Source organism: Meles meles, chromosome 17, assembly GCF_922984935.1.
Source record: "Meles meles chromosome 17, mMelMel3.1 paternal haplotype, whole genome shotgun sequence".
NCBI classification, from domain to species: Eukaryota; Metazoa; Chordata; class Mammalia; order Carnivora; family Mustelidae; genus Meles; species Meles meles.
In genome coordinates, this window is record NC_060082.1 from 39,369,576 (window position 1) to 39,394,558 (window position 24,983).

General features: G+C 43.9%; 1 protein-coding gene across 1 annotated transcript in view; it reads left to right on the plus strand.

Annotated features, from left to right (window-relative positions):
• The window catches only part of DNAH14 (dynein axonemal heavy chain 14), a 332,088-nt gene that overhangs the window by 266,382 nt on the left and 40,723 nt on the right, over positions 1–24,983 (plus strand). The window contains exons 67-74 of the mRNA XM_045982293.1: positions 2,561–2,791; positions 3,435–3,559; positions 6,190–6,437; positions 10,930–11,336; positions 11,415–11,604; positions 17,856–18,092; positions 20,168–20,253; positions 24,262–24,418. Of these exons, the coding sequence (XP_045838249.1) occupies positions 2,561–2,791; positions 3,435–3,559; positions 6,190–6,437; positions 10,930–11,336; positions 11,415–11,604; positions 17,856–18,092; positions 20,168–20,253; positions 24,262–24,418 (1,681 nt within the window). The remainder of the gene's footprint in view (positions 1–2,560; positions 2,792–3,434; positions 3,560–6,189; positions 6,438–10,929; positions 11,337–11,414; positions 11,605–17,855; positions 18,093–20,167; positions 20,254–24,261; positions 24,419–24,983) is intronic.

A 24,983-nucleotide genomic window follows, 5' to 3' on the forward strand; every position in this document is an offset into this window, starting at 1 on the left:
CACAGTGTTTGTAGACACCATTTATCACAGCATCAAAATGAATCCACCCAGAAGTTGTGTAAAACCTATAGGAAAAAAACTATGAAATACTATTAAGATGAATTTTAAGAAACCTAAATAAGTGAAGAGTTATGCCATGTTTATGAACTGAAAGACTCAGTATCCTGAAGCTGCCAGTTCTTCCTAAATGGGTCTGTATTCCCAGTGTAATCCCAGTCAGCATTCCAGCAGGTAGGAGTTGCAGGGGTATGTGTGTGTCTTGCCTGACAAACTGAGTCTGAAAGTTATAAGAGAAGGTGGAGAGCCAGTGTGTCTAAGATGTTGATGAAGAACAAGCTAGAAGGACTTGCTATATCAAATATCAACATTTAGGACATTTAGTTAGGACAGTGGAATTATTTATCTGGGGTGTCCCAGCACAGGACAAACACCACCACCAACGGAGCAGAACAGAGAGCCCAGGAACAGATCCACACGTACATGGACATCTGATTTATAACAAAGCTGATACTGCAGTTCAATAAATAGTGTTAGGTGATTGGATATCCAGAAGCAAAAAAAAAAAAAAAGAAAGAAAGAAAGAAATTTGATCCTTACCCCACATCATATATAAAAATTCAATTGCAGTTGAACTGTGGACCTAACTATGGAAAGAGAATATGTATATGACCCTAAACACTGATTTTTTAAAGCAGAATTAACCATAAAGGAAAACATTAATTGAAGTACATTAAAATTTTGGCTTTCTGTTTATCAAAATAAACAACTCAGACAATATAAAGGAAGTCAACAAATAGAAGAGAATATTTACAATAAAAAGAACTACTACCAGTCAGTAAGTAAAAGACATACAAGCCAGTAAAATAAATAATGGGCAAGAACCTTGAACAGGCAGCTCACAAAATCACCAATAAACATTTGAAAGGTGCTTAACCTCATTACTTGTGAGAGACTAAAAGTTAAATCTAAAATGAGATATCACAACACATCAGCCAAAAGGACTAATATTTGAAAGACCAATAATATTAAGAGTTCACATGGATATGGCGTAACAGAAATGCTTGTGTCCTCTCTGTCTTCCTCTAACAAATAAATAAATAAAATCCTTTTTTAAAATACTAAAATCATCTTAGAAAACTGATTTTAGCTATGAGTATTAAAAATACATATCCCTAGGGCACCTGGGTGGCTCAGTCAGTTAAGCATCCGACTCTTGATCTCAGCTCGGGTCTTGATCTCAGGGTCATGAGTTCACGCCCCACGTTGGGGTCCATGCTGGGCATGGAGCCTACTTAAAAAAAAAAACAAACATACCCCATGACCCAATATTCATAGGTGTTTACCCATAAGAAGTGAATATATAAGTTGATCAAAAGAATATAGCAGAATGTTCATTGTAGCGTTATTTATAATAGCCCAAAACTTGAGAATGCTCACCACTGAGATATGTTCACCAACTTGAGATATGTTCATCATATCCATTCACCAGTAGAATGGATAAATAAATCTAAGTGTGTTCATAAACACAGCAGTGAGATTACATAAACACAGTTATAAAACCTTTATCTGAAGTTCCAAAATCAGCAAAATGAAATCAGAACACTTAGGAACACATATTTTGGTAAAACACTGAAGAAAAACAAGGCAATCAGGAGAATGATTGGTTTTTAAACCATAAACTCTTGAGTCAGAAGTTTGATTCTGTCCCCACGCGGACCTTGGCTCTCCTGCACCTTAATCAGATGCAAACGGAGCTACTCGTGAGTTTCAGGGCTCTTTATCCCCTCTCCGGTTTCCTCTTGTGAGGACTTCAAGTGCAGGCAGCTCTTCACAGGCTCAGACAAAAAACTTCTTCCCTTTCCTTTAAAAAACGACAAGTATCCTTGGCTTCTCTATAGGATGCCCTGCCGCCTTTCACTGGACTGTCCCCGGGTTCTGTCCCTTCTCTAACCTTCTTGAGCCTTCCTGGCTTCTTCTTCCCAACCTGCGGGTACTGCCACCAAGTCAGGGCTGCAGGCAGAGACTCTGTAAGGATGAGAAGTTTGTCGGTGTTGGAGTCAGCGTCTGAGTATACTGGGTCAGCCTCTTCCTCCAACAGTATGACCACGGGTCAGCCTCTTCCTCCAACAGTATGACCAGGGCAGACCCCAATTCCTCCTCCCGAGAAATGAGGGTTGTTATCACAATTTAACCAGATAAGGTACATGTGTGCTTGGCAGGTGGTGGGTGTGCAACAGGGTAGCTGTAAGTACCTCGGTGTCGTTCTGTGTTCTTGCATGTTTCATACGTGACTGAAGTCCAAGAGCCTTGGGAACAGGAACCCTCTCTTATAGTTATCTGCCTCCCGTAGCATCTTTGTTGGAATGCACATTCATCCTTCCTGATGAACAGAAAAATGTCATTTAGTGACTACTCCTCTAACCCAAAATATCATATCCCAATGTTTTAAATTATTCATCTCCTTAGCCCTTTTAAGGAATACTGGATTTTTCTAAAGGCAGTGATACTGAAGAGGGGAACAAGCGTGTGAGACTGAATAGTACAAATGCTCTCGTTCCAGATCGGCCTGTGGCACTCTCAGGGGCTCCCCCTTGGTCAGTACTCAACTGAGAACGCCGTCCTGATCAAGAACAGCCTGCAATGGCCCCTACTAATTGACCCGCACAGGCAAGCCCATGGCTGGATCCGGCAGATGGAAGGGCCTGGTCTGCAGGAGCTCTCCATCCAGGATAGCGGTTACATCCAAGAGATCGAAAATGCCATGAAAACAGGAGGGAGCGTCCTCCTGCAGGTACTGGGGCACTGGGCTCACTCCCTAAGTCCACGCAGCGGACATACGTGCCACGTGCCCTGAGAAACTAGAACTCGGAGTTACAGGTAACAAATAACCACGGGAACCTGGGGTTGAGTATCTGACTCCCAATTTCAGCTCAGGTTATGATCTCGGGGTCATAGGATCAAGCCCTGTGTTGGGCTCTGCACTCAGTGGGGAATCTACTTGGAGGGTCAGTCTCTCCCTCTCCCTCTGCCTCACCCTGCCTTGTGCACGTGCTCTTGCTCGCTCTCAAAATAATAAACTTTTGAAAAAAAATAATAAAGTGACTTTTCAGTGTACTCTCACATCAGGCTTTCTTTGTTGTCCAAATACTAACAGGATTTACTTTTCATTTTTCTTAGAGAAAAGAAAGAGTGGTGGGGAGGGGCAGCTAAGGTAGAGAGAGAGAATCTCAAGCAGACTTCCCACTGAACACAGCCCGACACAGGGCTGGATCCCACGACCCTGAGATCGTGATATAAGCCTAAACCAAGGGTCAGACACTCAACCAACTGAGCCACTCAGGCTCCCCAAATACACATTTTTAAAAGCTCTGTCTTTTCAACTGATTTATTTGTTATAAGACGAACTTTCTATGTCTGTCTGTTGGGTTTTTCAGAATCTCCCTGAAACATTAGTTCCAAGTTTGAAGGCAATTTTGAAGAAGGATATCCATCAGAAAAAAGGAGGACAGTATTTCATAAGGGTTGATGACTCTGAGATTGAATACAATTCCAAATTTAGGTAAAGTCTCTCACTGTGAAATTGAGTCAAATGTTTGTATTTTTTAAGACAAATATTACTGAACGCCTATATTTGAGTACTGGTAAGCTTCTCCCAGAGGAAAAAGTGAGATTGCATTTTGAATGTGTTGTTCATTTGTGTTTCTGGTTGTACTCATCAGTACAGGGAATAGAGAACTGACTTTTCTTTTCTTTTTTTAAAAGATTTTATTTATCTATTTGACAGACAGAGATCGCAAGTAGGCAGAGAGGCAGGCAGAGGAGGCGGGGTAAGCAGGCTCCCTGCCAAGCAGAGAGCCCAATGAGGGGCTCAATCCCAGGACCCTGAGATCATGACCTGAGCCTAAGGCAGAGGCTTAAGCCACTGAGCCACCCGGGCGCCCCAAGAACTGACTTTTCTTTTCTTTTTTTTTTTTTTTTAAGATTTTATTTATTTATTTGACAGAGAGATCACAAGTAGGCAGAGAGGCAGACAGAGAGAGAGGAAAGGAAGCAGGCTCTCTGCTGGGCAGAGCCCGATGCGGGGCTCGATCCCAGGACCCTGGGATCATGACCTGAGCAGAAGGCAGAGGCTTTAACCCACTGAGCCACCCAGGCGCCCCGAACTGACTTTTCTTTATCAAGTTTTCCAAACCAGTGTTTTTCATGCTGTTCCTGATAAGACCCATGAGTCCAGGGGGAGTCCCCAGAAGGTGTGCAAAGCCTGGCCCCACTTGATCCACAAGAACTCCAGTCGATCTGTTTGCCTAACATTTTATTTCAGCAGGAAAAGCTGCTGTTCCTTTAAAAAAACAAAATCCAGGGGTGCCTGTGTGGCTCAGTGGGTTAAACCCTCTGTCTTCAGCTCAGGTCATGATCTCAGGGTCCTGGGATCGAGCCCCACTTCGGGCTCTCTGCTGAGCAGGGAACCTGCTTCCCCTCCTCCCTCTCTGCCTGTCTCTCTGCCTAATTGTGATCTCTGTTTGTCAAATAAATAAATAAAATCTTTAAAAAAAAAAAAAAAAACAAAATCCGGGGCGCCTGGGTGGCTCAGTGGGTTAAAGCCTCTGCCTTCGGCTCAGGTCATGATCCCAGGGTCCTGGGATGGAGCCCCGCATCGGGTTCTCTGCTCAGCAGGGAGCCTGCTTACCCCCTCTCTCTCTCTGCCTGCCTCTCTGCCTGCTTGTCATCTCTGTCTATCAAATAAATAAATAAAAAATCTTTAAAAAAAAATCCATATTGGATATCCAGAGCAGAAAGATATTCTGCCTGGGCAGATAAAAATGCTGTATCCATGTTCCCAGCAGTAAGGGACCTTCCAGAATACACCCCCCACCCCCCCAACCCTCCCACCCGCCAACGTCACAAAGCTCTTTTAGAGAGTCGGAGCTAATTATCACAAAAATATAATTCCTGAGGGAATAAGACATTTGTGTGACCAGGCATGTTCATTCTGCCCTTGACTTCCCAATTGGCAACTCACTGCATGAGCAAGGCATCAGCAAGGGGTGCTGGAAGGTGGGTTTACTGGTCTCCAGCCAGAGCACTCCACAGCCTTACAGGGGCCCTAACACGCAGAGTGCTCGAGTGGTCAGTGGGTCCTCGAGTGGTCAGTGGGTCCTCGGCCCGGGCCAGGCTCTGCAGCCTTGCCCCTCACCAGCTTCCCTCCTTCTTGCAAAGTATGTTCCTCAGAACAACATTCTAGGGTGTCATTCAGACAAGGGACCCCACACTTTTTAAAAGCACTAGGTTAAACAAACAGGATTCTTCCTTCAAGGACCCAAAACCTCTTCATGTGGCAAAGCCCCATCTCCCACCCCCGCCCCAGGCTCAGCGTTCCTCGGGACACCCTCTCTCACGGAACCTTACTGCTTGAGCAACAGCTCTAGGAAAAGCTAATGAAGTACATTTTGCCAAACACCCCACCTGGTACCCGTGTTTGGTTGTGTGGTTGAGGAGGCGGGCGGTGGGGGGCACTCCTGTGGAGGGCAGACTGGACACGGGTACCCCCTCAGTCACTGTGTGGCCACGGGATGCGAGAGTCTTATTGAACCTCTCTGAGCCTCAGTTCCACCCTATAAAATGGGCCGAGGAACTGTCCCTGCTGGGTTGAGTTGCTGGGGAGACTGAGCAAGACCCAGAATCACTCTTGACCCTTCCCCCACCACCGTACCAGCCCACTCCAGACTCAACATGCAAACTGGTCTCCAGGCTTCCTTCCCCCCCAAAACCTTCCACCCCGGGTTACTCTCCAGGCAGCAGCAGGAATGATCCCTTTAGAGAAGGCCAGCCTCCCTCTACTCACACCCGCCCCAGGGCTCTCACTCACTCTCACTCACACACGGCAAACACTGCAGCACTATGACGCTTCAGGGCAGGTCAGAGCCCCTGCCAGCTGGCGCTCTACTTTCCTCTGACCCGATGCTTCCACCAAACACAGGGACTCACCTACGCTTGTGTTTCGTGAAGTTGTAAATTGCAACTGTATTTACACGGTATGAAGTGAGAGGCTCTCCTGTGCACCAGGCTGAACCACACTAAAGATTATCCTGGTTTACTTCCAAGAACTATTGTTTCCGTTATTTAATAAATTAGTTTCATTTTTTCCCTTTGCAGCATCTTTGACAAACCCGTACCTTTCTCATCCTCTAGGTTATACATATGTACAGAAATCGACGATCCCCACTTTCCTCCACCGCCGGTGTATAACTTTGTTACCATGATCAACTTCACCTTAACATTCCAAAGTTTGCAGGATCAGCTCCTATCTACCATACTAACTCATGAAGTTCCTTACTTAGAAAATCAGCGTTTGCAGTTACTGGCGAGTATTTCCCTTGATGCTATGACCCTTGAAGAACTAGAGGAAAGAACGTTGAATGTACTACAGAGCGCACAAGGTCAGTACAGGTCTTTAGTGACGTTAGGAAACCTTTGCATACCTCTGGGAAGGACAGAACAAAGGCTCTAGGAACCACATTCTGAATTGGTACCAAAAATATCAGATTCACTTTTCCACCGAACAACTGATTAAGGTGGGTGAGACACCCCATTTCTAAAAGTAAAACATTGTGGATGTTGATGTTCCTATGTTCCTACCTGGGCTTGAGCTCCTTATAACCTACAACATTGGCCATGAGATCATCACGTAAGATGAGGAGAATCTCATGGAGACCACTCCGTCCTATATCTGACATCCATTATGTATCAAGTTAGAACGTAGAGATCAAAGATGAGGTTTTCCCCAAGTATTAATAATTAAAATATCCCAGGACAGAATCCAGTGACTTACTCAGATGTGTCCCATTAAAATATGGTGTTTATTAAAATAGCAATAGGAATTATTTTCCTCCTCAACACAAGAAACATCTAAGAAACCATAGTCTTTAAATTTTAACAATATAACTTCTAAACAACTTAACTCCAGAGCATGGTAAGTTCTGGGGTCGTACTGACCTATCTGGATATCTAGTTTCCACATGCAGGGTGAGGATCCCCCCTGCTAACAAGCAGTGCTCAGACACGGGGTGTGTCCTACAACTCAACCCCATCCTGACATGATCTACCCAGAGACACGTCCAATTCGCCCTCCCCTTAAGGTTTCAGTGCGACAAGACAGCCCCGGGCCCCATAGACTGGCTCCAGAGAGAAGTTCCAGCAAAGCCCGTCCTGAGGTTTGATTAGGTCACTAACAGACTAGAACTCAAGGCATCTGTTTGCTCACCAGATTACTGGTCTCCTCTGAAAGGATGAACCCGGAACAGCCAGGTGAAAGCGATGCGTGGAACCAGATGGAGAAGATGGGGGGCTTCCAGGCTAACCTTCTGGTGGGGGTCGCTGTCTAGAAGGAGACTAGTGTCGCTTCATTAACATAACAAAAGATGCCTCTTTCTCTCTCTCTCTCTCTCTCTCTCTCTCACACACACACACACACACACACACACACACACACACACACCCTATTCAGAGCTCTAGGTCGGAGATCCGGAGGAAGAACTCACAGTAGCACAGCTCTCCACTCTCAACTTGTCTGTGATCGGATACTTTTTATCTAGCGGTGGGCTGCCCTTCTCACTTATCTTAACTGGTGACCTGGCTGGGGAGAGGCTTGAAAGTCTCTTAGATGCTTTCATTCCCTCTTAAGGATCTAACTGTATGCCTTCCTATTGTAATTACATCTAATACTCTATTCCTGTGTAACACACGGCTGAGCCATGCTTCCGTTCATGACAAGACGAAGACAAGGCTGCGTGGACCAGGTTGTCACATCTGTTTCTCTGGGAAGGTTGGAATGAATGATCACCCCTTAGGGAGCAAACCCAGGGCACACAGGGATGTGGGTCTCACAAGACTGGAGAGTATAGCTTCTCCTGTTCTAGGAACCACTGTATGACAAATGTCATGTTTTGTTGTGACTTTTGCCTAAATTGCACAGAAGATAGATTTAATGAGACAAAGGAAAATTGTTTGTGGTAGGACCCATCAGCACTGGAAGCTCTCATACACCTTTGGTGCTAATGCCCTACCAGCGGTGCCTCATGGGAGAGTCAGAGTTTTTTAAAGACTAACCTTTTACTAGTGGTAGTTATAACACAAATTTTTCTTGGAAAAAACTAAATAGACTCCTGGAGCGCTTTCTGTAATGCCTGCTCACCAAACAAACTGCCTCTTCAAGTATCAAGCCTGAGCGAGTTTGCAGTCCCTGCCCGGAGCATCTGATGAAACGGTATTCCACTAGCCCATCGTCAGACTGGAAGCTGAGACCTGGACCCGTGTCTCCACCCATGTTAGATGGCAGGATCTCTGCGAGCCCAGAGCTTAGAGTCCACGCCAGCATTGATAGGAATGATTTAAATAAACCAGGTCCAGGGAGAAAAGGCAGTGTCAGGGGTGCTGGAAGGTTTGTTCACTTTCCCTAATGACTGTAGGAATAAGTTACTCAGTTGAGCCTCTCTCTTCTAAATCTAAACAATCCCACCTTTGAAGGCTTTATTTTATAGCACGTCTCTGGAGAGCTGTTCGTTTTTATGAATAGTGAAAATACTGGCGTGGATATAATAGGAGAGAGAGTCCATACAGATAAGAAGAAAAAAAATGGGAAAATGATCATCTCCTTCTATTACATTTGGAGATTCAAGGGGGAAAGAGAAATGTTAACTGAGATCAAAACGATAGATGTTTTCTATGATCCCCAGGTGCTGCTAGACATAAACAGCTTCCTCCTCACCTCCACTACCTCCTCTTTAAAGTATCTCTTCCAAACTGTGAACCCAAACTCGGGGGAAAGAAATTAAAGAGTAATATAAATTTTGAATGTACTTAAAACACTGTAATTTATTATAGTTTCAGGACCAGAAAGGTCCTGGCCTTACAAGTGTTTTAGGTATCAGAATGAGAGGAACACTTGCCATTTCTCCACTTAATGACTTCTGCCCTTTGCAGAATGTCCTCCTGCAAAATAAAAGCCAACTCCCTTCCTAGGCCTTCCATGCTCTCCCAAGTCGTAATGAAAATTGTGTTTTGAAGATAGGGTTTGAGTTTTGCAAAGAGGAGGTATTGAAAGCAAAGGTTAGTCAGGTGTAAAGTAAAACAATTTTAATTTGTCCATGGCTGAGATCAATTAGCACAGAATATTTATTAAATTTTCTTGAATAAGGAGTACCTTCCTCTGAGCCAAGAATTAGAACTGGTAGATAGGTTTCTTGGAAAGTGTGATACTTAAAACATCTCTTCATAACAAACCCTTTGGGGAAAAGAGGGGGAAGTGCCTTCCACAAAGGAAGGAAAACAGTGTGCTATGTGTTATTTTGATTATGTTATGTGTGTCTAGATTGCTGATTCCAATTCCAATCCTAAGAAGATATGGATTCTGTAACTGGTTTAGAATTCTAGGGTGGAAACATCCTGGAACCATGATATTTGATAAATTCTCAAAGGGTTATAGCCTGGGAAAGAGTTGTTATTCCGGAAGTCTGGCCTGTTACATGGTGAAGCTGAGCTTTTAAGAGTACTAGGGAAAAATAAAATCTAATAATTCTAAAAGAAAAAAAGAAAAGGACTCCTTGATTTGGTGCATGTTTTTTCCTCCCCTTTCCCAAGTTTTAATAACATAGGTCATCCTTACTCTCTTTGTAGTATATCTGTGGTGAGGCTGCCTGCTCCCCGTGGGAGTGGTGGGGTGGGGTGGGGACTCAGAAGTCGCCCACAGTGAGGTCCCAACATTACTAGAAAGCTCCACTAAAATCAATCAGAATATGGTGTCCAGGTCAGGGCATGTGATATATTCCATCACTCCTTACAGTGATCATATGAAGCTCTGTTTTTCTTGATACGGATGTAATTTTTAAAGGTTTTTGGTGAGGTTTGGTGGCATCCAGAGCCCATAGCCAGGAAAGAATTCTTGAGACATCTCTGGTGTAAAATGGTGGTTTTATTAAAGCAAAGGGACAGGATCCACGGGCAGAAAGAGCTGCTGTCCTGGGACTGTGAGGAGCAACTGGTTCTGTACCTTGGCGGTTGTGGAAAGTAGAGCTAAGGAGAGTCCAGAAAGGATTTTCACATGCTGAAGAAGACCCTCAGGACACTGGAGGACTTGCCATTGTCAAAACAACATTGTTTTTCCCTCTAGCAAGGCATCAAGTTGAAGACAGAACTTTCTGGAGGAAAGTTACATGCACCTGCCTCAAATCTTCTGCGGTGGGCTGCAGGTTATAAGGACATTTAATGGTATCTATGTTTCTTTCTGCCTTCATCACACTTTAAAGAGGGCTCTTTTCAAACTAACGTGCTCGGGGTAAGCATCAAGAATAGTGAGGAGTCTATAAATCATACCATTAACAAAAGCACTTGAGGAAAATGGGAATGTTCATAAAATAGTAGAGTTTATAATGGAAATAGGAGAACCGTCTTAAATATTTGAGAAGGAGAGAATTACTCTGTTTCTGAAGCAGCACTTTTTATCAAAAGGTAAGTTTCGACCTGTTCATGGAATGAGAAATCAATTTTGTTGGTCATTACCAACTTTATTGTTTAGTAAAATAGAAAACCATAGAAAATATCAGAGTTCACGTGCTATTTTCTGGAAATTTTGTCTCCTTGTCTGTGTGGATGGTGGGTCATTCCTTATGAAGGATTGGCTACTTATCATGTGCTTACAAAGAAAATAGCATCCACCCAATTAAAGTAATATAAAGAAGAGATGGGGGGCATGTGTGCTCTGAACCCAATTATTCAGAAATACGACCGGTCTTCATTTAGTGACCCATTGCCCGCATGAAACCACCAAAAAACCAGAAGTCGAAAACTCTTACGGAAAGATTTCAGAATGAAGGAACTGCATTTGACTTCCGGTGGGGTTTATTTAAATTCATTTTTTTTGTTGTTTGTCTTTAGAATGTGTGCTAGATGATGAGGAAACGGTAGACATCTTAAGAAAAGTCAAAATGAATTCAAATGAAATTTCAAAGCGCATCAGAGCAACAGAAAAAGCAGAAAGTAAGATCCAAGATACGCGCAAGCACTATCTCCCCCTGGCCACCAGGGGCGCCCTGCTCTACTTCCTCGTGGCCGGCCTCGCCCGGGTCAGCTGCGCCTACCAGTTCTCCCTGGACTGGTTTCGCCAGGCGTTCCTTCTAGCAGTAGTCTCCGGAAGCAAAGAACAGGAAGAGCCTGACCCCAGGCCCCAGAAGACCCTTGATACTACAGACCTCTCAGAAGAACCCAAATTAGAAAGGGAGGAAAGTATCTCCCAGAAACATCTTAAAAATTCAATCGATGTGTTGACCAGAGGTATTTTTAAGGTGAGACATCCTTGCACGTGTATTTTGCACATGGATTCAATGGAACCAGGCTCGTCTAACATTCCATTTTCCCCCTAGGTGGTCTCTTCAGCTCTGTTTAACCAACATAAACTCTGCTTCTCCTTCTGCCTCTGCATCACAGTCATGCAGAATGATGCTCATGGGGGTGATGACAACGGATCCCTACCAGAGGAGGAATGGGACCTCTTCCTACATTCTGCCCTATTGATAAATCGTAAAGGTGTGATGCCCCAGGCCAAACTTAATAGTAAGTAAAAGGTACTGCTCTGTACCACATCTTCCTTATCCATTCATCCATTGAAGGGCATCTTGGTTCTTTCCACAGTTTGGCGACCGTGGCCATTGCCTGCAATAAACATTGGGGTACAGATGGCTCTTCTTTTCACTACATCTGTATCTTTGGGGTAAATACCCAGCAGTGCAATTGCAGGGTCATAGCAACATGGACGGGACTGGAAGAGATTATGCTGAGCGAAATAAGTCAAGCAGAGAGAGTCTAGTATCATATGGTCTCACTTATTTGTGAAGCATAACAAAGAACACGATGCACATTGGGAGATGGAGAGGAGAAGGGAGTTGAGGGAAACTGGAAGGGGAGATGAACCATGAGAGACTATGGACTCTGAAAAACAACCAGAGGGTTTTGAAGGGGTGGTGGGGGAGGTTGGGGAACCAGGTAGTGGGTAATAGGGAGGGCACGTACTGCATGGAGCACTGGGTGTGATGCCAAAACAATGAACACTGTTACGCTGAAAATAAACAAAGAAAAATACTCAAAAAAAAAAAAAAAAAAGGTACTGCTCTGGGTTCCAGAAAAAGCCATAAAGAATGTTTCCCTGAAAAACACAGAGAGATTTTTAAGATGTTCCAAGTCGGTGCTTCTATTTGGGTTGAACTAAAAGTAGCTTGAGGTCAGGTGTGACGGACGTTTAAGTCACTGCTGTGTCCTTACACGTTGAGCACATGATACATACTCAGTAATTGCTGGATGAATGAGTAAATGGCATTTGCTGAGGTTATTGTAATCCTAGTCTATATAGCTGAACGCCCAATGCTAGACGTCAGGGACACACGCACGTGTGCAGAAGCACATACGGGCACACACACGTTGATTTAATACCAGCTAGAGTGAAACTTTGCCCCCCTTCACTGTAGTCACCCGCAGTGTCTTAGGAAAATTCCTCCCAGAAAGTTTGAACCACAAAACCACACTTGTGCAAAATGATGAGGCAGAAAGCACTACATGTTGGATCTGTTCAAATTCTCCTGCGTCGTGATCTGTTCAAATTCTCCTGCGTCGTACATTTTTAAGTGTATTTATTTTTTTAACTGTAAAATACACATAACATCGAATGTACCTTTTTCACCATTTTTAAGCATCCAGTTCAGTGGTGTGAAGTACATTCACGTTGTTATTCTGTGTGATGTAATTTTAAGTTACAAAAATATATAAAGCTAAAGGTAGTCTGACATTCTCACTGAGGAGGAAAGGTGGTGGCTTGGAGTAGTAACATTTACCCCGTGTTCTGAGACTATTAGCAAACAGTAAAGTCAGAATGGAAATATCAAAGAATTGCTCTGGAAAGTTTTGGGAGAGTTTTGTTGTTTGTTTGTTTTTATTTCTGCCAAAGCCTGGTATAGTGTAGATGTCTGGTAAATTATTGTTGAGTCAGTAAATGCTCTTGGGAGTTTACTAAGATTCTTTGGCTTGCCAAAAACAGAACAATGACTCATTGTCTTAAACCAAAATAAAAATAAAAATAAAAACATTTCGGAAGGGGCGCCTGGGTGGCTCAGTGGGTTAAAGCCTCTGCCTTCGGCTCAGGTCATGATCCCAGGGTCCTGGGATGGAGCCCCGCATCGGGTTCTCTGCTCAGCAGGGAGCCTGCTTCCTCCTCTCTCTCTGCCTGCCTCTTTGCCTACTTGAAATCTCTGTCAAAGAAATAAATAAAATCTTTAAAAAAAAAGTTTCGAAAGATTCTGGGGTAACTCAGAAAACAGCAAGGAAAATGACTGACTGAGCACCAACGTGAGACGAACCAGCGACTGCTGTTAACTCAACATCTGGCAGCTCTCGGGCCCTGGGCCTAACGGTCAGACACTGGGTCTCCAGGAGAGTGGGCCTAATCGCTGTCAGGACTCTACTCCTGAACCACCCACCTGCGACCAGGAGATGAGGTCACGCAGCAAAAAAGACAGCCCACAGTGCATCCACTGCACTTAGAAGCCTAAAAATATCCCCAGTATGTCTTAAGAAACGAAAACAAGAATAAAAATGTAATAGCTTCCATTTTTTTATTACACAAGCAGTTCGTGTTTATTAAACCATTCCAACCTACAGATAAGAAAAAAGTAAATAAATCTCCTGTAATTCCACAATCTAGAATTAATCACTAGTAATATTTTTCCTCCATATATATATATACTTGACATACATGCATAGAGGACTATTCTTGTATATTCTTTCGGGTGACTTTGCTATACAGACTTCCTTTTTTCCAAATTAATAACATCAAAAGTAGCTGCCTATGTCAATAAATATACTTAAGACTTTTTAATGTCTGCACAACATTCCAATTTTTGAATGGACCACCAAAATTTATGTAACCACTCTGTCAAGTTAGAGACTTGGGTTTCCGATTTTTTCTTATGCTAAACAGGAAGCACAATGATTGACATATAAAGTAGCTCTTCTGACAATGAAACTAGAAATCAGTATCGCATGAGAAATCCAAAAATATGTGGATATTAAACAACATACTCTTAAAGAACCAGTGGGTCAAAGAAATGACAAGGGAAATATCTTGAGACAAATAAAAATTAAAATGCAATGTAACAAATATAGAGCAAAAACAGTACTGAGAGAGAAGTTCATAAGTTTAAATGCATACATTAAAGAAGCAAGTCTCAAATAAACAACTTAACCCGACACCTCAAAGAACTAGTGGGGAAAAAAAAAAAAGAACCAACTAACCACAAAGCTAGCAGAAGGAAGGAAACAAAGAGTGGAGCACAAATAAATAAAATAGAACATTAAAAGAAATTTTAAAATCTGTAAAACTAATAGCTGGCTTTCTAAAAATATTAATAAACTTGACAAGCTCTTAGCTAGATTAACGAGAAAATAAAAGAAGACTCAAATTAAATCAGAGGTGAAAGAGAGAACATTAAAACTGATGCCACAGGGGCACCTGGGTGGCTCAGTGGATTAAGCCGCTGCCTTTGGCCGAGGTCATGATCTCAGGGTCCTGGGATTGAACGCTGCGTCGGGCTCTCTGCTCCTCGGGGAGCCTGCTTCCTCCTCTCTCTCTGCCTGCCTCTCTGCCTACTTGTGATCTCTCTTTCTGTCAAATAAATAAATAAAATCTTAAAAAAAAAAAAACTGATGCCACAAAAATCAAAAGGATCATGAGAGACACTATGAACCACTATAGGCCAACAAATTGGATAAGCTAGAAGAAATGGGAATGTATAATCTGCCAAGACTGAATCATGGAGAAATAGAAAACTTGAACAACGTTATAACTAATGAGATTGATTAAGTAAGCAAAAATCTCCCAAAAGAGAAAAGGCCTGGGCTAGATTGCTGCACTGGAAAATTCTACCAAACATTTTAAAAAGAATAAACACAACTTTTCCTGAAACTCTACCAAAAAAAGAAAAAAGAAAGAGAGAGAGAGAAGGGAACACTTCTAGGCTTGTTTAGCACTTCCCTGATACCAAAGCCAAAGATTTTATAAGAAAAGAATACTACAGGCTGAAATTTTTGATGACTATGAATGTCAAAATTCTCCACAAAGTACAGCAAAACAAATTCAATAGCACAATAAAAGGATTATATACCATGACCGAGTGCAATTTGTTCTTGGAATGCAAAGTTGTCTCAGTACAAGAAAATCAATGTAATAAGCACATTAACAATGAGGACAAAACCACATGACCATCTTAACTGATGCAGAAAAAGCATTTGATAAGATCCAACTCTTTAATAAGAACACTCAATAAACTGGACATAGAAAGAAACTACCTCCACACAATTAAAGTCATTTGTGAAAAATCCACAGCTAATAATCCTACTCAGTGGTGAAACTCTTGAGTTTTTCTCTAAGATCTCATGCAAGGCAAGGATATCCCATGAGCTCTCCATTTTTTTTTTTTAACATGGAAGTTCTACCCTATGTGCTAAACAAGAAAAAGAGATAAAAGGCATCCAAATTGGAAAGGAAGAAGTAAAGCTATCTTTGTTCACAGATGACATGATCTTACATGTTGAAAACTCTAGAGTCCATGAAAACACTGTTAGGGCTGGTAAACCAATACAACAAAGTTGCAAGGTACAAAACCAACATACATTATCAGATACATTTCTATGTTATGCATTTTTATACATTAACAACAAATAATATGAAAAGGAAATTAAGAAAACAATCCTATTTGTAATAGCATTAAAAGGAATAAAACACTTAGGAATAAGCCTAACCAAGCAGATGAAAGATGCATATACTGAAAACTATAAAACATTGCTGAAAGAAATTGAAGACAACACAAATAAATGGAAAGACATCCCACGTTCATGGATTGGCACACCTAATATTGTTAAGATGTTCATACTAACCCAAAGCGATCTACAGATTCAGTGCAATTCCTAACAAAATCCCAATAGAGCTTTTTGCAGAAATAGAAAAATTCTTCCTAAAATTATATGGAATCTCAAGGGACTCCAAATAGCCAAAACAATTTTGAAAAAAATGTTGGAGTCATCATACATCTTAGTTTCAAGCTATATTCTAAAGCTGCAATAAAACAGCCTGGTACTGGCATAAAGACACATAAATAGACCAGTGGAATGGAACAGAGAGCCAGAAATTGATACATAAATGGTCAAGTGACCTTCAGTGAGGATGGAAAGAGCACTCCATGGGGAAAGGACAATCTCTTTAACAAATAAATGGTGCTGGGAAAACTGGGTATCTATGTGCAGAAGAACACAATTGGACCTTTGTCTTACCCCAAATACATGAATAAACTCAAAATGGATTCAAGATCTAAACATAAGACCTAAAACTATAAAACTCTGAGAGGAAAGCACAAGGGAAAAGTTTTGTAACACTGGACTTGGCAGTGGTGTCTTGGATCCGACAGGAGCGCCCAGGCAACAGAAGTAAAGTGAGACCAACAGAGCAGCATCAAACTTAAAAACTTCTGTATGTTAAATGATACAATCAACAGAGTAAAAAGGCAACCTATGGAGTGGGAGAAACAATTTTAAATCATATATCTGAAAAGGAGATAATGTGTAGAAAATATAGAGAATTTGGACCACTGAATAAGAAGTAAATAACCCAGAGTGCCTGGGTGGCTCAGTTGGTTAAGCCACTGCCTTTGGCTCGGGTCATGATCCCAGAGTCCTGGGATTGAGTCCCATATCAGGCTTCCCCTGCTCTGCAGGGAGCCTGCCTCTCCCTTTCCATCTCTCTGTCCCCCTGATTGTGTTCTCTCTCTCTGTGTCAAATAAATAAAATCTTAAAAAAAAAAAAAAAAAGATTAACCCAATTTTAATATGGGCCAAGTACCTGAATAGACATTCCTCTAAAGATGATCTACAGATGGCCAACAAGTCCATGAAAAGATGGTCAGTATCCTTACTCATCAGGAAATGCAAATCAAAAGACCACAAGGAGATGTCATCCCACAGCCATTAGGACAGATACTGGAAGCAACAACGAAACGGAAAAATAAAGTGCTGGCAAAGGTGCAGGCAGCAGAGCCCTCGTGCACTGTTGGCGGGAAAGCAAACTGATACAGCTCTTCCAGAAAACAGTCCGGAGGCTCCTCAAAAAATTAAAGATAAAACTAGCGTGTGATCTAATGGCACTCTGCTCATACAGCCAAAAGACGCGAACGCAGGGTCTCTGATTGCAGTTGCACACCCTGTCCCCGGCAGCTCTGTTCACGTCGCCAGCAGGTGAAAGCAGCCCATGTGTCCATCAGTGGGGGAGTGGATCAGCACGAGGTGGTGTGTAGTTACAAGGGACTGTTATTGTGCTGCCTGTCAGAGGAGGAACCCCCGGCGCCTGCTAGAGCATGGATGATGCTTAAGGATGTGTGGCTGAGGGAAAGCAGCCAGTCACAGAAAGACAGAGACTCCGTGATCCCACTTACCTGAGGCATCCAAAGTAGTTGGAGTCATAGGAACTGAGAGTACGATGGTGGTGTCCAGGGGCTGGGGAGGGCTGTTGAATGGGGCAGAGTTTCAGATTCACAGGGAAAGTTCTGGCGATCTGTTTCACAACAACATGAAGGTACTTAACGCTGATGAACACATACAAATTGCTCAGAAGGTAAATGTTAACGTGTTTTTACCACAATGAAAAACTTGTAAATTTTATGTAAAATGGCTTTTCCTCCACAACAGGTATTTATTTAACTACCTTTAACGAGTAACTCAAACGTAAAGGCAATTGTCTCTTTTACGTGGTCCTCTCCCTTCTCCGGTAGGCATGTATGACACCTGCAGGGATGGGCACCTGCAGTGGCTCTCGGAATCCCAGTGGAGACAGTGCGAGTACGTCAGCAGTGAGCTCCAGCCCTTCGCTCTCCTGTGCAAGTCCCTTCTGTCCAACGTGCCCCAGTGGGATGCTTTCAGAGCCAGTAAGGCTGCGTACAGCCTGATGACCATCCCTTTCTCTCCAGAAAATGCTTCCGTGGAGGAGAGTGAGAAATCACCAAAGGAAAGTAAGAAAGCATTTGGTGTCTTCTTCGGCCTACCCGAGTCCCGCACACAAGCATGCGGACAACTGGCTTGCACACGGAGCTCAGTACGTCAGCAGCCAGCTGTGCTGTGAGCACACCCCCCCGCCCGGCCTGGCCAGGCGACCACAGGGCACTGGAAGCCACTTCACATGGCTTGCTGTTCCGCGGCACTCCTCCTGGGTCTTCCCAGTGAGCGCCCTGCCTGCCACTCCCCGCTGCCTCCTCTGTCTCCCTCCCCTGTCCTGTCCCCCCTGCTGCCACTTGGAAAGATTTACAGGAACTGGCAGGATTCCTCCTCTTGTCTCTGGGCTGAGCAGCCAGAAATGGAACCACGGGGGCAGAAGGTCCCGACATTCACATTAACACTTGCTTCCAGCCTACTCATCCCGGAAGTGCCGGACAGTTCACAGTGCCGAGCACAGTACATGACTGCTCCTGTTCCAGCAGGGGCATGTTGTTCTCTTAACTTTTGCTAACCTGAAAACGCTACTCTTTACTTTGGATTTTCCTGACTAGCACCACGTTTAAGTACCTTTTCAGATGTTTGTAGACCATTTGGGCTTAATTATTCATGTACTCAGCGCATTTTTCTACTAAATTATTCATTTTTTTTCCTTAAAGATTTTATTTATTTGAGAGAAAGAGTGAGAGAGAACATGAGAGAGGAGACGGTCAGAGGGAGAAGCAGACTCCCTGTGGAGCCGGGAGCCCGATGCGGGACTCAATCCCCGGACTCCGGGATCATGACCAGAGCCAAACGTGGTCGCTTAACCAACTGAGCCACCCAGGCTCCCTGCATTATTCATTGTTTTGTGGCCTTCTGTAAAAACGCTATTGGTGTAACAGATAATTAACATTTTGCTTTGTTAAAGATGCCAACGTGTTCATTCAAGTATTTTTAAAAATCAGCCAGTGTTTTTTGGATTTGTTTATACTGTTCCTGCCAGGCGATGGGGAAATGTTTGTATGACCAATTATATCTATTTTCTTTCTTTTATAGCTTCCCAATTTCCAGTTCTGATTAAGAAGTTCTCCTTTTCCCCTAGAGTTTTCTCTCTAGGTCATTATTTTGTAAAGTGAAGATCTTTTTATTTGGGGGGGGATAAAAATTAGATTTATTAATTTGGAACTAGATTTTCATGTATCGTGGACTTTTTTTTTAAGATCAACAAACCTGGGGCGCCTGGGTGGCTCAGTGGGTTGAAGCCTCTGCCTTCGGCTCAGGTCATGATCCCAGGGTCCTGGGATCTGCCGCATCAGGCTCTCTGCTCAGTGGGGGGCCTGCTTCCTCCTCTCTCTCTGCCTGCCTCTCTGCCTACTTGTGATCTCCGTCTGTCAAATAAATAAATAAAATCTTTAAAAATATATATAAAAAGTGTTTTAAAAAAAGATCAACAAACCTATTTTAGTCCTATTCAAAAAAGCTATTTCCGTAATCCACCTTGTTTAAAGTTAGACATGGGGGAAAGACATGGAGATGGTAAGAGTCAGAAATAACAGGTGCGTGAGAAGACTTGGCATTGCACACGTAAGAGGTGCAGTATTGAAAACACAGGTCTGTGTGATACTCAGTTCTCAAAACTTTGAGAGTTTTGTTGCATTTCCACCTGATTCTCATTTCCCATGTTTTTATAGGTAGATTATGACAAGAACTTTCTAACCTCTGGAGTTACTAGTTTACATTCGCTGGGAAAACCTCACATGTGCAGGAGCAGGCTGCCAAGTGTCGGCCGGCCTCTGCTTCTCGCGTCAGCTGAGCGTCCGACTCTTGATTTCGACTCAGGTCGTGATCTCAGGGTTGTGGGGTCGAAGCCCCACTCCAGGAGCTCAGTGGGGAGTCTGCTTGGGATTCTCCCTCTGCCCCCCAACCTGCTTGTGCGTGTACGTTCTCTCTCTCTAAAGTAAATAAATTCTTTTAAAAAGTAAGAAATAAGGTATGTTTTTAAAACAAACTACAGTTTTAAAGGAGAACATTCTCCTTTAATTATTATGCTGTCTCTTAGTGATTCAAGGCACTTGATTGTTCATCTCTGTTTCTTTCTCTGAATTACATCTAGCTGAATTTCTGGATGAAAATGAAGAAATACGCAGTCCTGTGAATTTCCCCTGGGAGAAACTCACTCCGTTTCAGAGACTTATTTTGGTAAGATGTGCTGTGAGAAAACAGTGATATTCAAAACATGTTTTGAGATCTTTATCAGTAACTTAAACTGCTCAAATTTGAAGTTTTCTTAGCAAAATCTGTGGATTTTACAATATTTGTGTTAGAGGGAAGTACCCACACTCCAATCAGGTAGCAGTCCTGGCCCCGCTCTGCCCCTGCACTCTGCCCCCCCCCCCAGAGGAGGAGGACTTGGAAAGTGGGTACCTGTGACGGATGAAGGAGAACGGTGGCTCAGGGCCTCGCCTGTCCCTTCAGAGAGCCTCCAACCCCACTCTGCTCTCCCACTGTCAGTGGTACGGGCACAGACCCGGCCTACAAGGGCCCCATATCAGGAAGCACATCCATCCCCCCACTGTTAATAAAGGTGACATTTTACCTGACTGCTCCTGCTTCACAGTCACGAGGTTGGCCCAGGCAGGGCGGGGGCGGGGGGGGTGGGTGTTAGGGAGCTGGGGATGCAAATGGGTGTCATTCACAAGCTCCTTAAAATATCTGAAGCCTAGCACGTGCTAAACATTTCACAGACATTGTTTCATGTAATCCCCACAATAATCTTGGGGGGAGCTCTGATTATTTCCCCACTTCACAGAATTAGGGGGCCAAGGTTTAGAAATTGCCTGATGGCTGTGATGCCTGAGTGACTCAGTTGGTTAAGCGTCTCCTCAGCTCAGGTCACGATCCCGGGGTCCTGGGATCAAGTCCTGCATCCAACTCCTTGCTTCTCAGGGAGCCTGCGTCTCCATCTGCTGCTCCCCACCCCCGCTTGTGCCTGCTCAATCTCTCAAATAAAAAAATCAAACTAAAAAAAAAAAAAAAAAAGGAAAGAAAGAAAGGGAGGGAGAGAGAGAGAGAGAGAAAAGACTACTGCTACTTCCCTCAGGGAGACCGTCCTCGATTCACCCTCATCGCCTGAAAATCTCCTTCTATTTCTGCATCTGCCATCTGGTTTAGAGATGGAGAAGCCCCTGTCGGCCCTGACTTCACACGAATACCAGCCTGGACAGCCGGCCACCCTTCGATTTCTGCCCTATGTATTATTTTTGTAACACTTTAAAATTCACTCCAGAGAGATACTGCCCTCCGAAATTGCATCTGGCTTACAGACATCTCACTTTATTTTGTTTTCTGGAATGATTTAAGTGTAATCTATCAGCAGACAAATGGGCTTAAATCTCTGGAGACCTGCCTTACGAGACTTCAGAGTCTCCGAGTAAAGAGAACGGAGACAGCACACACGATTTAAAAACTCTGTGTACACTTCCATCTTAAGTGAGCTGTCTTCTGTTTGTTTTACTGTGGCAAAATGGACATAATTTCACTTAATCCTAGTATCCTCTGTTAATTCTGAGTGAGAGATGGAGTGGCATGAAGTACATTCCCAGTGTTGTGCAACCACCCTCTCTCTTTCCAGAACTTTCTTACCCTCCCAGACAAGCTCTGTACCTGCGAACCGGTAACTCCCCATTCCTTCCTCCCGCTAAACCCTGGCAGGTACCGCCCTAATTTCTGGGGCCAGTGGCCGATTCCATCCCACTGGAAAAAGATCTGGAAGCCAGACCTTTTCGTTTCTGGCTGCGTTCACTCTGCGCAGGTGTTCAGAGCCCATCCGTGTGGTAGCAGGCGTCAGAGTCTCCTTCCTGCTCGAGGCTGTGGACGCACCACATCTCCTTATCCATTGTCTGTCCGTGCGCACTGGCCACTCCCACCTGGGCTGTCGTGAATACCGCCGCTGCGGACATGGTGTACAAGTTTGGTTTGTGTTGTTTTTTTTTTTTCTTTGAGCCGAAATTTGCAAATTGAGAGATCTCACCCAAAAAATCCCTATTTTCAGCTTTTATTGATAACGTAAAAGATGAGGCAATGCTGGGTGGGTCTGTAGGCAGCAGCAACAGCTGGAGCTGATGGTGTCTGCCCTGAGGACTGCTGCGCCTTGGTTGTGGGCCACGGTCATGCACGACCATCATGCTCCACGGTCGTGCACCACAGTCATATGCCATGGTCATGGGCCATGGTTGTGTGCCATGGTCATGGCCACGGTTGTCCATCACTGCTGGCACTTCCTCGCAGGGATGGTGACCGTTAGCTGCCAGCAAGCCCCATGGTTCCAGCTCTGTTTTCCTCGTGGGGAGAATTGTTTTCACTCTGTCCAGTCTGCTTCTCTAATTCATGTTATCCACCTGGCCATGTAGACAGCCTGCTACCCCCCTCTGCCTGCGGACTATCGACCTCGTCATAACATGAGCGTACGTTTCAGCTGCATTAGCTGACAAACGCTATAAACACCGCAGAGTCTATGCAGCACAACCCCAGCCAGGAAAGCAGGAGAGGAGATGGCACGATGCTCCCCCATGTGCGCAAGGTAGTAGTGGCTTTCCAGAAAACAGGATCTCGATTTTCCAATCTCTAGTTCTTTGTATTACTTGAATTTTATGTAGCCAGTGTGTGTTACGCTGACAGCAAGATTAACTTTTTAAAGCCTGTGCTACCTTACCTTTCCCCAGTAAGCTCCAGATGATTCTAGTTTGTCAACGAGAAACTTCATGAGTGTAGCAATCCTGTTCTCCAAACCCACAGTGAGAAGACGTCGTCTGATAACGGGTCAAATGCATCTACAAAGAAACTGAGTTAGAATATTTGCAACAGGGTCTGGCCTGTAAGAGTCAGAAATTGAGATTGCCACACGAGAGATTCAGTTACAGTGTATTAGAAAGAAGGCTCCACCTGGGCAAGATGATATCAAAGAGCTCCATGGACAAGGACCAGTCCATGCATCGCTCCCCATTGCGACAGCTCTGCGGGAAAGATGGCAAAGCCTGGGGTAAGGGGAGAGGACATGAGGAAATTTTCCAGAACTATCCGTAACTGCTTAAAAGGAGCCGGCAGAACTGAGTTCGGCACAACGTCATTTCTTCCGGTCTTGCTTGCTCTCCCACCCCGCAGTACTTTATTGGTCAGAGAAGTGAGGGAGTGAGCATGCTGCTGCATGCTGGTGACGGCCGGGAGCACAGACCCTCAGAGTGATGTGCCAGGACCGCCCCGACCATCCGTTGCCCTCTGCTGAGTCTAGCCCTTCCAGTGAGTGGACACGCTGGACGAGCTCTGCTCTCAGACCCCACATGCTTTGTGTGCTGCCAGTTTTCATCTAAAAATAAAGACATGCTGCATTTAAGTCAAATGAAATTAAGGTTCATTTTTCAAGGAGTAACAGAAAAGAGCAGAATTTGACATAGCGATCATATATCTTACATTAAACAGTGCAACTGCCAATCCTTAGCAGTTTACAACTGTAAAAGTGGCAGTTTCCCACGGTTCATCGTAGGGCGTCCACGCAGATCCACACGCGGCGTCAGCCTTGCCCCAAATGATGGCGCCTCTCAGGCTGAGGACAGAATGCACAGTTATTTCATAAATAGCACGCAAGTCATTTGTATGAAACAGTTTTCAGGGAAAAGGTCTTTCCTCCAAGATTTGCAGTGATTTCTTCCAGGGGACCCAGAACCTCTACTTATCACACGTACACGGTTTCCAGAATCGTTCAGTCCTAGGGTTCTTTCTGGATACGCGCTCCATCCACGGTGCTGTTTATCTCCGTGTCGCTCCTGGAGGAGTGAGTCTCCTTCTGGTTGTGCCGTCCTGATTTCCATTCTGCTCCGGACATGTCCAGCAGAGTAGGAAAAAATCCCTGGGAAAGTCTGTCTTTGCAGAATCAGGGACCATACCTGGGATTTTTACATCCAAGGCAAGATCTCTGTCAAAGTGTGAGAGGGACAGCAGCACAGCGTGGCCCTGGCTCCGAGGAGGAACCACAAACTGAGGTGGCGGCTTCCCCGCCACACGCTGACACCCTCCATGATGTGTGCCCAGCACCAGCAGCATAAAACCCCGACCACGTGGATAATGAACGCTTCTTGCTTTGTTCTGTTTACCACAGGGGCCATTCCTTGTGTGATTTTTAATTTACCTTCTCTGCTGTGCTTTCTTGTTTAGATAAAAATTCTTCAACCAGAACATTTAAAGAATTCAGTGAAAATGTTTATAACTGAACAAATGGGAAATGAGTATGTTCCCAGAACCGGAATTAATTTGAAAGAGTCATATAAGGAATCCAACGCCAGAACTCCGCTGATCCTTATTCACTCCCATGGTAAGATGCCCGCTCCATGCTCAGCGAAAGGTGTAGACAAGAAGGTTCCGTGCCGGGTATTTTTATGTTTAAAATATTTTCCCATTCTTAGTAAAATATTTTGGGAAAGGGACTGATTAAAACTTTAAATTATATTAAGACTGAACATTTCTGAAAATGTGAAAGAACAAAGAAGAATAACATTTTCCAGATTCATAGCCATGGAAAAATTTACCCGTGCTAATTTTCTGTGCAGAAGATATCTCTTAAACATGTATTATTGATCTGAAAGTTGGGATGGCCCTTGTATTTATTAACTGCTTTAATCTGTTGGTTCCTGAAAACATATATATATAACCCACCATCAGAAGGTGGCCCTGCCAGCCCAGGCCTTGTGTCCCTCAAAACTCCAAATGCTTTTCCCTTGTCTTTGTCCCACAGACCTTAAGCAAAATATTTTGTTATCTTCTGTTCTTTGTAATCTCTAAATCAAATATGTCTTTAGAATTCACCATATTCAAACTTTGATTCTATTGGGCAATAAAACTTTCTGTGCATCCACTCAGAGGCTTTCTCCTCTGTAACC